We start from the raw sequence: 13,503 nt of genomic DNA, 5'->3' as shown, positions 1-13,503 counted from the left end.
TAAACCTCACAAGAGTCTCTGCAGCCCACCTCTCTGGCCCTTCCAGGTATACACTAGATCTCCTAAATTTCTCAACTACCTAACATTTTGATTCAGCATGAAACTACAAAATCTTAAATAATCAAGTCTCTTGGGAAAAAAAAAAAAAAAAGCTTCCTCAGTCTTTTCAATACCTCTATCAAAGGCCACAGGCTGAGCAAAAACAATTGGTCTATTCAAAGTAATGAGCACAGCTTCTCTATCTGATGAGCCACTGATTTCTTCTCGGAGAGCATTTCTTAATCCAATTCTTGTCTTGAAATAGGCAACTTGATGAAAGTCTGAGCCAGCTTCTTCATAAACCTTAAAACGTTAAGAAAAAAAGGGAAGGCAGAGGAGTTTGCAGCAGGTAGGAGTTCAGGGACGGGGAAAAGCAATCAAATTACTGCTTTTGACAAAATGTAAATTTACAACAAGAAGTAAAGATGTCTCCTTTCCACTTTTTCTCTTTTAGCCAAAGTTCTTTTAACGAGATTCAATTTTCTTAAATTCTGATCACGACGGTATTTTCCTTATTTATCATAAAATATTAACTATAATAACTATTCATATATCCAGATACTCTACTGTGACAGTATATTTATAGGTTCTAAGGCTTGTATTTGCTTCTAGGCATCACATTTTTTATGTCAGAATTCGTGATTCCAGGTAACAGCAGGATTAAGAATCCAAGAGACACAACTGTCAATCTAATACAGATGAACTAGGACAAAATTTAGGTCTAGTCAAGTTTGGATCTTGTCTGATCTTACTATTTCATTCACATTACCTAAAAATATATGCAATATCCACAAAATTTGTGACTGACTTAGTAGCAAAGCCATTGCTGCAAAGGGCTAATAAGTTCTAAAATACTAATAGTATGAAGTCTATATTTGACTCCTTCTTACTACACTGGCCTTTCATAATGAAGACTTACTACTTCTTTGGAGAAGTCACCTCCAGTCCCTTGTCACCTCAAGTGCAAAATTTCTTTTGCTCAACCATTTAACCAAATACAAGAGCATATTCAGAAGTCTGTGCTGCAGAAAAGATGGAAAAAACAACCAAAAATAATAATAATCAAAGATGTTGAGGACCAACCTGATGTTTAACAATCTGTCCTAATGCCAGATTTAAATCCACCTGGCATTTCCCAAACAGTTTGAGGTAGCTGCTACTTCCAGGCATTGCTTTGGTTTGCAGTCTGTTTGAGAGTTCAAGTTCTATCAACCCAGTTTCAAATCTTACAGCTCGCATTGAGGGGGTTGTAGCTGTCACTTGAATTCCCTAATGAGCAAGGAAGGTACAAAGTGATTAGGATCTGGTTCAGAAACATAAAGGGAAAGGGGAAAGAAACAACTCCAAAACAAACAAAAATTTCCATTGAGCAGCAAAAAAGAGCACATAATCTTTTTTTCACAATACAATGCCACTAAACTATTTTAAAAGATGGCAGGATACAAACTCCAGGTCTGTTTCTTCATGCAGAGTATTCCTGATTCAATAAGCTTTGAGGTAAGAACCCCAAACTCAATAAGATCATCTAGGACCACTGTTTTGTCATAAGATTACCTTAAACTGTAGGCTCAATGAGTAAAGAAGAATTTTTGGTTTGTCTCCATCAGCTGTGCCATCATGTTCATTCCAAAGAGGTATGGGCTGCTCCCCTCCTGCACACATGAAATACACACATTCAGAGATTTAAGAAAGAAAATAATTTAAAACAAATAGATGCAAAAAACACATGACAGTGAATTAAGCCTTGTTTTAAACAGTTGAAGATTTATAGAAACAAATACAGGCTGAACATCAGTACAGGGGAGACATCAGTACAGATTCAGCTTGTTACATGTAGTCAATAGTCCTCTACTAAGAACTGAAGCAGTCATGTTCCTCCCTCCTGGGAAATCTTCCACAGAAAGGCTCCACAGCTGTAAGAAGTAACACCTAGTCTTCAAAAGGATCTTCCATCTCCTGCACCAGTGTATCCCCTACTTATCTGCAGGGTATTCAGTCCATTGTTTAATTTTTATTATGACAATAGGAATTGAAATTAGATCAGTACTTTCAGGGACAGGAAGAAAGAATGTTCTGTGCTTATTTTATTTTTGTGTTTATTTTCTCATCCTGGCACATTTCATCCCAAATTGCATCTCCCCATAGGCTCTAACCTGAAGGAGTAATTGTGGTTTAAATTTTCCTTGAGACCTGATCTATATTCAGTCTTAGTTTATAGGATTGTCTTGCTGGTAAAGGGCTAAGCCATTAATACTCTCCATGTACACCAATTCTTCTAACTGCAGTTATTTGGTGGCAAGAATGGGCAGTTAAATCATGGATTAAAAATCCAAAACGACCAATAACAGTAAATTTTTATAACTCTATTATGTCTCTGGATGTTTTCCTTCTCCAAATAGTTTTAAGGAATCTTCTCCTCTTTTTGTCTATTTCCCCCTCCAGTTATTTTTAACTGGGATCATGTAAAACTACAACAATAATTGTAACAGTGACTGAGTAATAGCACTCAATAGTTATTAATAACTAACTCATTTTTCATATATTCTCCACACGTATGTTAGAAGCTATTTTTGCAATGACATTTCTTCATTAAGTTTGTAAAGCATATACCAGATAAAAAGAAAGAAAAGAAATATTACTTTAAAATCCGTTTTCTCCATCTATCCCCTTAAGGGAGCATAATTTTCTTGAATGACACTAAATTGTATACTGGATTTGAATCTTTATATAAACCAGTGCAGAGTGATACAAGTTTGAAAGAGTATACCAGCTCTTTTTAAACCAACACTACCCTCAAAACTTGCACGTGGAACAATGATCTGTTCATTAGCTAGTTCTTAATCTGTGCAACTCCACCTTAAGTAACTGGTACTTACCCAGTTTTTATCTAAGGATAATTTGCAATCAATATTTTAGTGCAACAGTGTGGCAGTTTAGGCTGGGTGCCCCCTGCCACTGCTGCATGAGATACACCTCTGGTGTCCTGGGTGCCCACCCACAGGGGTGGACACAGGAAACGACGTATTTCTACCCATAAGTCCTGCACCCTATAAGGCCATCTGCAAAGTCATTCTCTTCCTCTTTCTTCCCTCTCCGCTCCCATGGGAGATGTCCTCTCTTATCGGGTAATGCCGGGGGAGTATCCTCAAGGCCTCTTAGGCCTGTCTAGGCCTAATGCCAGGAGGAGAATGGAGGGGGGGCAGTCTCAGACCTGGCCAGCCTGAGACTTGCCTAGCAGTGGGAGGGGGAAGAAAGAGCCCTGGGGGGTTTGGGTTTACCCTCAGGTGGGAAGAAGGGAAGGATTGGGAAGCCTCTGGGAATTTTGTGAGGGGTTCTGTACGCTTTGGGATACTCTTTGTCACTATGCTTTGTGGTTTGTAGTTCTCTGTAGCTTCACCAATTGCTTTTTTTTTCCATTTAAACTTTCCATCACTCTCCAATCCGTTTGTGTGAGTCTCATTCTTTTGTCCCTTTCGGGGCAAGAGACGATCTGTCTGGCCCCAAACCAGCACAAACAGAAATCAGATTTAGATAAACAACTTTAGCATATTACACTAATTGGAATTTTCAAGCCATGTTGATGATTTTGCTACAAGTCAGATGGACAAAATCTATTTTCCACCTCCATTGTTCTGCATTCAGCACCCAGACCCAGGGATTGCTGATCATGTTCCTCCTGAATGACCACAACATGGCACACATTGCAGAAACCATCAGGTTTTTGCTACTTGCAATACAAATTTATAGTCTAGAAAAGGGAAGAACCAGCAATGGCAATAAATTCCTCCCATAAAAACGAAGCTGAGATTGAACTCCAGAGACTAAAAAATGTTGCCAAAAAATCTTATATAGGTTTCCCATTTTACTTCTTTATGTTCCTCAATAAAAATTGTTCTAATAGAATGACAGCTGTTAAAGGTTTATTCTTCTCCTAAATGTTCTCTTAACTACCCAGAGCTAATGTATTTCAGTTGGAACAAACATCAGAGTGGTTAGTATTTGTTTTCTTCTTATCCTTCAGGGATTCTGATGTTTTCCATTTTCTCTTCCTACAACTCCCCTGAGGGCACGTCACCAGGACCTGCACATTTGTTTTTGCATATGATTGTATACATGAATATACATAGAGGTATATGAAAGGAGTGCATAGATACACACAGAGACAGTCCTTTTACTTAGAAACCACTTCTTAGTTTATCCTTCCTCATGATGTTTCCAACTGTTAACCAATCTTTCCACTAAAAACTCTATTTCTATAACAGCCTTTTACAATAGCTCAGAAAGTGTAAAACACAAAATACTTGAAATTTCACCTGCTGTTGAATATTTATTTACATATGGCACTCTGCAATATTCTCTCTCTAACATACACCGTCAGTTTGCATCTAGCACTCCAAGGAGCAGAGCTGGAATCTGAAATAACAGAGGCTCTGGAAATTTTTGTAGCACTATGAAATAGAGAGCTGATCCCAAGAACTATCAAACAAGATTTAAAGACCTTACATAAAGATGTTTTTAAGTGTTCTGCTTACCTGAAACCTTCTGTATGACTTCATTTACTTCCTTCATGAACACTTTTTGTACAAAGACTAAATGATTCAAGAGATCAGTTGTGAGGTTATGTTCAAAGGAACCAACCTGCAGAAATATAAAATTTTAGAACAAAGCTTTAAACCAGTTGCCATATTTATGTTTACAAAACAGTGCATCTTTAATTTTCAGGCATATCTTCCCAAATCCAATTATATTGTTATTGACATGAAACAACAGAAACATCCAATAGTTTTGGCTTTTTAATTTTTTCTGCTGCAAAAGCCTGCCAGAAAACTGAAGGGCATACACTATTATTCTGCTGCTTTAGTTTATCTTAAACAATAAAATTCAGGGTTTAACATTCAAGGACATATGCAAAATTCTACTTAATTCCAGGTAGTAAATCATTATCAGAACAACATAGGAAGGAGCCATCAACCTCTAAAAGTGCATTATTTAGTCACTGTAGAAGAAATCTGCTTAAGATTTTTTAAAAAATAAATTATTTTTAAAAAATGCAAAAATATTTTAGAAAACTACTTGAACTTGGGTTTTGCCTTTGCTAAGCAGCCCTTCCACCTTGTTTTACATGCCAAACAAATCTGAAAAACCTAAGGTCTTTCTTCAGCCAGGAAATAATTCAAATGGCTTGAACAAAAAGCCTAATTAAACTTCTCCAATAAAGATGCAAATATCAGCAGTCTCAATTGTAAACACACCAGACCATTTTTCTGACTAAGGAAATACAGGTAGCAGAAAAGCCACACTTTTCCCCACCAGACAGGTTTCTTTAAAGCAGCATCAATTTCTCTCTGCAAATAGTAACTGTGGAAATTGGGAATAGAACACACTGTCAAACAGAAAACTTCCTATCCTTTAGTAAGGATATATACAACTTCTCCTATCTATGGAGCTGTCAAGTCATGAGAAAAGAAACCAGTTATAAAACAAGAAATCTGGTTGAAAATATTTCAGTATTTCTCTTTGCAAAATATATGACATTGTCTGATGCGTTAGTTAACTTTCCATTTAAAATGACACAGTGAGTCATTAGCGTAACACATTTTTATCTGCTTCACTGATGAGAAATATTGTCATTCCAAAAAAGGGTTCTAAGCATAACTTCATTATTTATTTGCACAAAATAGCATGTTCAAAATCCTCCAATATAGAGGTCTCGACTGCTTATGTTGGCAGCTCATCAGACTAAGGACTGAGAAAATTCTGTCTGTGTCATGCAATCACAAGTGCTGTATTTGGATCATCCTGTAAACCCAAAAGTTCTGGAATAGGAAGATTATTAAATACTATGAAGATGTACATAGAAAATGTGACAGAAAAAGAAGTTATCAAAAGATGACTACTGTCCTCAACACCTACTTCAGCCACACAACGTAAGTAGTTCCCCTGTAGATAATAGCCTTGCTTAGCAGGCAGTTCATCTATGCTCCAGATTTGGTCCGAGTAAGTATCATGTTCTTCCATGATGTATTTGCCTGACATAGTGACAGGAGGAAGATTGAGACTTGCTGAAGGAGGAATGGTTGACATATCAGTGGCAGAGACTTTTGAAGTGAAGCGCAATCTGTGGTTTGGAAGCTCAAAGTTAAATCTTGTTTGGGCACCTGTAAAAGGAAGACAGGGAAAGAAGAGATAGGAATGGCTAAAGAATTTTTCATTTATCCTTAACATTTGAAAACACTACTGCACTTCTAAAAATCTTTTAAATGTTATTGAAGTACACAGACCTCTAGAGCTAAAAATATCCACCCACATGATTCAGGGTTTTCTTTTTTTAGAGAAAATGCAGACTTGACTGTAATTAGATGGAGAAGGGAGTCATGTGAACCACCTCATCTGTACTGAGGCCCTTAAGTATTCTCAAGTAGCCTTACAAAATAAGGATTAATCCTTAATTAATGAAGAATCAAAAATTGGTTTTAACACTCAGAGGGAAGCCTCCTGGAGAAAACTATAAACATATATATGTCTTCGTCTGCTCTAGCATTCTTTCTCTGACAACTGCATATAACAACAACATTGCAAATTCTCTACATAGCTCCATCTGGTTGAAGTCCACATTCAAAAAAATAAGCCTCTAACAACAGATTCAAGGCTCTATCTGTAATTCAACAGAAATAAAGTCCTCTTGGATCCTTCTAAAAGGCCAAACTAAGAGACCTAATGTTTGCAAAGTTCCAGAGAGCTGTTACCTGTCATTCCGTGACTCCTCATCCTTCCCATCTTATATTCTGCTTTCAGAGAGGGCAAGAGTGCTGCTCCAATAGCTATCCCATCTATCATGGCACTGAATTTCAGAACTATAGGCTTCTTTTCTAAGCCTTCTGGCAGCTGGGGAAACTCATTTGTTTCAACAGGTGTTTGATTAATGCTTGTTGGAGTCTTTTCAGAGGGCAAAGGAGTCGCAACATCTTCTTTGGTAGGTTGAGGTCTGTTTACCAACACAGAGATGAGAAAACACTTGTTATTCTAACGCAACTTACGATGAGCCTGACTCTCCCACATATCACACTTTGTATGTTCAAAGCAGCACACGCCCACAAAAAGGATGGCATCCAGGGGCATTTGCAAGCGCCATACAGGCAGCACTTACGCAGTTGAAGGCTGCCTGATGAGATCTGAAATCTGCTTGGAGAGCTGGTGAGAACTGCGCACCATCATGCTGTGCAGCGTGGCAGGGTGCTGAGGAATGTTGATGCTGATGGCTCCAACTTTGACCACAGCAGCATTGTTTGTTTTCAGCCCTCTCTGGGCACTATACAGGGCCTGGGATTTGGCAATACTGCATTTCACAACAGTCCTAACAGAAAAGGGAATAGGATTTATTTGCATGTCCTTCAAAACGGTTACAGTCATGTTAAAATGCTGGAGTGGTTTTAAGTGTTAGCTCAATTTTTAAGTATTCATCTAAGGCTTTTGTTTATAAAGTACAGAGACATTCCTTTCTCTTTCACTTCACACACAGATGCACTACATGCCACAAACGACTAGAGTACATTCAAGAGAGCTACAAGTCATGCATTGCAAAAACACCTGTTCAACTGTTTTTGCGTAAGTTAAGACTATTTGAGTTTATGCACACTGGGTTGCACATACACAGACAAATGTTCACAGACAGGAACAAGTAAGGGCCTTCCATTTCAACAGGAACAGCTCGAATCATCCTTTACTTATGAATATACAGTAAAATCTGATTTTATCGTCCAAAAGTGTCAACAGAGGAAACGATCACTTAGCAATAAATACTACCAAGTGGTAACTGGGTTTATGAATGAATAGTGATGTTTTACTGACAAATACTGTTGCAAATATGAAGTCTAAGCTTTATTTTAATGTTAAAGAGGATACGGTTCAAAATGCAATGCAGAACAACTGTGTGGCTATACATGTGACAAGGGACATGGTTTAGCACCAGACTCGGTAGTTAGATAATGGTTGGACTCAATGTTCTTAAAGGTCTTTTCCAAACAAAATGGTTCTGTGATGCACTGTACATCATACATCTGCAGTTTGATTACCTAGGGTGATTTGCCTATAAGAGATGTGGTTGAATATTACTAAAATCATTCACTGATATTTAAACTGTATACCAGCCAGAAGCAATTCTATGCTCTCAAATCTATTCCATAAATAATCACTCTCCAGGGAACGAAAAAAAAAAACAAAATCAAAAAAGTCTCTGTCCCACTACAGAACTGCTTACAAAGCCACCACTCAACCTAGCAGATTGATGGGAATGTTAGATAAAGGGGAGGGGAAAAAACATCAGTAGGAGGGCTATAATAAACTGAGGAACTACCATGGAGTCAGAGGAAAAATAAGGCAGAAGCAGCTACACAGGGCATAAATAAAGTGATTCTTCACTTAATTCTAGCCATCAGGTTTACTTCTTGAGCCAGAGGTTGTATTGTGTGGATGACTCTCCATCAGACATATCCTACATGGATTTCTCCAATCATTTTAATCATTTATGCTTTTGTTGACCACATATGACAACGGATAGAACTATTCAGTGATGCACTACACAAAACAGTACTATCTTGCTGGTTTAGTGTTGCTACCAGACAAAAAGGAACAAAACCCTGAGTATTTTCTTTATATCAGTTGCAGTTTTTCAGTCCACCACCTTTATTTCCAGAACTACACCTATAAGGACATTTTAAAGTTAATGCTGTATTATTGTAACTGAAAAATACACAAATGCTGTAACACCAGCAGTCACACTAAGTCCTTCCAAAAGCCATGCACTGGTGGTCTAAAGCACCAAAAGAAGCCTTTTGCTTTGGGTAATAGAACACTGCTTTGGGAAAGAAGAAAAAAAAAATAAATAAAAAGCCTCACAATTTTTGCCTACATAACCTTTCCTTTCAGAGTGCTGCAGAGTCCTTGTATAATAGGGCTTCTATGTTGCCCATGTAACATTTCCCCCCTCTGCAAAACAGCATCAGGAAGTAAGAAAGCCACTAGAAAGAAAATACCTACATACAAGAAAAGAGATACAGATCTGGGAGACATGAAGAGGGTCACCTTCATGAGCAGCAGATGCACAGGCATAGTTTAAGGGAAACATTTTGTGTTAGCATAACCTAGTCAGCAAGCCTAGCAATTAAACCCAGCACAGGGCTCCATAAAGACAAAAGGAATGGTCCTGTTGATGCCAATTGATGACAATCATTCTAACCACAGCAGCTCCTTACCAAGTTCAGAGCAAATCTAATTTTTCTATTCCTTTAGATTTATCAGCATTATTTCATCTCAGTAAAATAAGCACAGAAGTAGATCTAAAGAGCTTAATAGCCAGTGGAACCATTCTAGCACTGCAGCAGTGACCATATAGTCTAATACCTGGCCCTAAAGCTAGATTGCTAATATTTACGTGGGCTTTTTATTTGACATATCTTTAGTTGGCTACATTAAAAGCTGATCTGTGTAACACTAGATGCCAAACTAAAATGTTTTCAAGCAACATCTGCCTACACAATCACACACAAGAGGAATGCAGCCATTAGCTACACAACACAGAGTTAATTGCAAGACTATTAAACATAATAATATGACATACAGAAACTCTTGTTTGGCTGTGCTTGTAGGAGATGTAGGAAAATCCTCCAGTCTACAGATGATGAAGATTGAAGAGAAAGCAAGAAAAACAAAAACAAAGCAAATAAAGAATAAACATCCATGCAAAATTAGTCAGTTAATTACTTGTAACCCACAATATGACACTTAACTTTCGGATTTACCAAGATGAAGGTTTTGGTTTAGTTAAGGTTTGTTGTTTGCTGTTGTTTTAACAATTTATCATTTCCCCCCTTTCATTCTGTACCCTTCCTATATGGGAGCTCAGTAAGATTAGGACATAAAACAGACATGAAGAATCTCAGTCACCTTCAGAAACCCTACATGTCTGTCAGATGAGAACTTTTATTTATCCCTCTGGAATACAGCTGTTGGAAGCAATTTAGCTGGGGACATGAACAAAATTCTCTATGCTTTAAGTTCTCTATAGCATCTTCCAAACTAAACAGAAATTAAAGGACAGACTCAAGTAGTATCACTCAGCCTCTTTTCCACAACATGTGTATTCCAAACCCAGATCACATACTGAGGGTTACCCAGCTAATGCTCATACTGCGTGAGGGTGATTTGTATTATAAAGAGTTGTAGTTCGACTGTTGTTTTGCAACTCAAAGAAGTTAAGCTAGAAACAAAGAAAAATAATGCATGCCCTTTCTGAGTATGTGAAGTTGGCAAATAAAGAATCTCAACAATGTGGATGCTTAGCAAACAATTCAAGACGTTCATGCATAAAAAGTGATTCTCCTCCCCTGCCAAGTTGTGTCAATTATACAGAAGGTGAAAAATGGATATCAGAACTGCAAAAAGAACAAAATCGTGCATTGTAGGAGTTCAAAACTATTAAATAACCAATACAGATCTTAAATGGGAATAATCAACATCAGGAGGTTAAATACTCCCTAAAAATCTTGTATGGTTTAGCAAAACGTCTAAGCTTTGAAAAGCATTTTAGAAGCGTAACACAAAACATACTTTATGTCATAAAAAGTTTCTATGAGTACATCACATGGCAGAAAATCAGTGCAGGGTGCTCTGATTACATGAAATGTTATTTCTTCCTTTTTACAAGAGGACCTATCACCTACAATTTTTCAGCCAGGTCACTTATCCCACTTATCCATTTACAATGTGACTGTACAATCAGCTCTGTACTTAATAACTTCTTATTAGAAATAGGAACAGGAATATTCATATTCACATAACTATGTTTAAATCTTGTGTGATTGGGTGCTTCAGACTGAAACCTATTAGAACATTCACCATATCCCTTCTCAGCTTACTCAGACAGGCCTTTCATAGAAAGGGTTCCTGTCAACGGGCACATGCAGTCAGCTTTACAAGTCAAACTCAAGCACAATTCTGCAACACAGCTGCGTGGTTGCCACCAAACTCTATGACTTCACAGATTCTACCTAAAGACATATCATCATTGCTTTCTCCAAATTAGGCTACATACCTTTACTGTCACACAACTGATACCATTTCTGCGCACTTGAACAATTTTGACCTGTCAGATTTGTACTTACTGGATATTTGGGGTAATTCCCTCCAGCAGAACAATATTGACACCTCCTATGTGAGCAGTGGCACACGTCTCAGTCATTTTCTGATGCAGGACATCTTTATGAAGAAAAAAAGGCATGTACTTAACAGCATTTCATTCAGTAAAATACTTCCAGGTATTTCAAAGCAACATGTACTTTCAGAAATATTGTAGCATGGAAATAATTGAAAAATTAAGCACATTAAGTCACATGAAGCAATATCAGATTTAAACTGTAACAAGAAAGCTTTTGAAAATGAAAGCACTGTCTTCTACAAGAACTTCCTTCATGGCATTTTCTGAAAATCTTGCATCCTTTTACAATCCTTCAGCATTCTAGTTAAAGGAACTGGCTGAATGTTGTTATTTTTGTGTGTAGACAGTACAGCCTACAGCTATTTACAAACAAAACATATTACAGTGCAAGCACATCCACACTGGTATCACTATCTGCAGACACAAACAGGTAAAGCTGCCACTGAATTTAATCACAGAGTTCATTTCAGCTTATCCCACCTTTCATTTTCTCTTTCAGGGTGAAGCTGCCATGGATTCTCTTCAGTTCAGACTCCATTGTCAGACCACCTATGTCTGCCTCCAGGTGGGTGCGGTTCACCATGCCTATCCCAAAGACTATGAGCGTGACATGCTGCGGCTCCGAAGTCACCAGGCTGCGCTTCCTCTGCGTGTCTCTGCCATTATCCTGCTCGTTCTCAAACACCACCCTGCAAGCAGGTTCAGTTGGGCTTCGAACACCTACAGAAACACAAAGGAATTACTGAAGGATACTTTACAAGAAATCCCTGGCATATCAGATTTATATTTGTATTTGAAACCAAGGATCATCAAATAAACACACGTGTTAAGTCTAGGACTGAAAGAATCAAACAATGCTCTAAAGCCAGGAAAGTTGTTTCGTTTCCCTTTCTTTTGTACATTACCTTGGAGAACCAATTACAAGCTCCCCTTCACCTTCACCACTTGCTGCTGTGATACAAGTTAGATAAGGGGGTAACTTTCAAAAACAGCCTTATGATCAAAGCTTTAGAAGATACACTTGAGCAAAAGCACACACTCTAAAAGTCTTTTTTTTTTTCACAAACTAGTTTACCTGTTGGCCCAAAAGTTTCAGAAGACTTCTCTAAAATCCCAGTTGGGTCAGAAATGAGTGAATAAAAGTTCAAGAGTTTATACATGTTTTGCCAGCACTCGGCAGAAGGTTCACTCTGTTCTGACACAGTGATAGAATCAGAGTCATCCATGTGAATAGTCATGTGGTCAACGACATCTTTTGAACCTTTCCGGGACACTTTAGAAGTTCTTCTTTCTGATCTCCCCAAGGAATTCTTGTTTCGAGACTCTTTTTTATTGTTCTCATTGTTTGTTCGTTTGTTCTTGGTGTTGTTCACTCTGTTACCTCCATTAAGACTCCCTCGAGAGCTTCGGCTGAAGTCAGAAGAGCGGAAGTCTCTGTGCTTGCGGGTTTTAAAAGTAGGTGTTGGAGAGGCTGATCCAGCTGTGTACCTGCTAAGTTTGATATCTGTCTGGGTGGCTTTGATATCATCAATCATTGTGCTGAACTGATGAATGAGGCGAACCAGAGCCATGTCCACATGCTGGCTTATGGACTGGCAGGAAATGGTAAAATTACAGTGGAAAGTATTGTAATAGCGTTTGTTCAAGTCATGGAAAGAAAGGGCATTGGTGGAGTTGTGAGGTGTGCACATGGACTTCTCCATTACCACAGCACTAATACTGAAAGTTTCTAACATCAAAGCTGGTTTGAATTCAAGAGGAGGAAGATTGACAGCTCCTTGCCTAAGGAAAGAAAAGGTACAAGTTACTATTTTGTTTCTTTTTACCACAATCAAGTAGTTTTATTTGTTGTGGGGTTTTTTAACACAGTGGTACATCTAATTCACTGAATCCAACACTTATTTCCATCAGGATATCACCTTCTAAAGATCTAAACATAAAAAATTGAATTTTTGGACTTTCATACTGCGTGCTACTCACAAAGTAATCATTCACTTCTATCTAAATTTAGTTTGTCATGCAATCTTGCTGTTATAACCTAAACCTCATTTACAGGATTAATTACAAACAACACTTAAGAGCCTTTCAAATTTTCCCCACTATTATTCCCACCAGCTCCCCATTCCCCAGACTCCAATTTTCAAAAGTGACTGAGATTCAAATACTTGAAATTTCAAAACCATTCCCTAGGAAGATTAACATAAATATATATTTTAATATGCAGATAAACCAAATAAGATTAAAAGAATGAA

General features: G+C 37.8%; 1 protein-coding gene across 2 annotated transcripts in view; it reads right to left on the bottom strand.

The window, feature by feature from the left end:
• BLTP1 (bridge-like lipid transfer protein family member 1) overlaps positions 1 to 13,503 on the bottom strand; it is a 96,128-nt gene that overhangs the window by 26,758 nt on the left and 55,867 nt on the right. For both annotated transcript variants that reach the window (XM_054392347.1, XM_054392348.1), the window contains exons 45-55: positions 12,327 to 13,033; positions 11,732 to 11,971; positions 11,199 to 11,292; positions 9,656 to 9,706; positions 7,187 to 7,393; positions 6,786 to 7,024; positions 5,953 to 6,197; positions 4,572 to 4,677; positions 1,594 to 1,691; positions 1,123 to 1,308; positions 174 to 342 (exon numbers count right to left, since the gene is read on the bottom strand). In XM_054392347.1, the coding sequence (XP_054248322.1) occupies positions 174 to 342; positions 1,123 to 1,308; positions 1,594 to 1,691; positions 4,572 to 4,677; positions 5,953 to 6,197; positions 6,786 to 7,024; positions 7,187 to 7,393; positions 9,656 to 9,706; positions 11,199 to 11,292; positions 11,732 to 11,971; positions 12,327 to 13,033 (2,342 nt within the window). The remainder of the gene's footprint in view (positions 1 to 173; positions 343 to 1,122; positions 1,309 to 1,593; positions 1,692 to 4,571; positions 4,678 to 5,952; positions 6,198 to 6,785; positions 7,025 to 7,186; positions 7,394 to 9,655; positions 9,707 to 11,198; positions 11,293 to 11,731; positions 11,972 to 12,326; positions 13,034 to 13,503) is intronic.

This window comes from Indicator indicator, chromosome 25, assembly GCF_027791375.1.
Source record: "Indicator indicator isolate 239-I01 chromosome 25, UM_Iind_1.1, whole genome shotgun sequence".
NCBI classification, from domain to species: domain Eukaryota; kingdom Metazoa; phylum Chordata; class Aves; order Piciformes; family Indicatoridae; genus Indicator; species Indicator indicator.
This window is presented reverse-complemented; position numbering and strand designations above follow the sequence as displayed.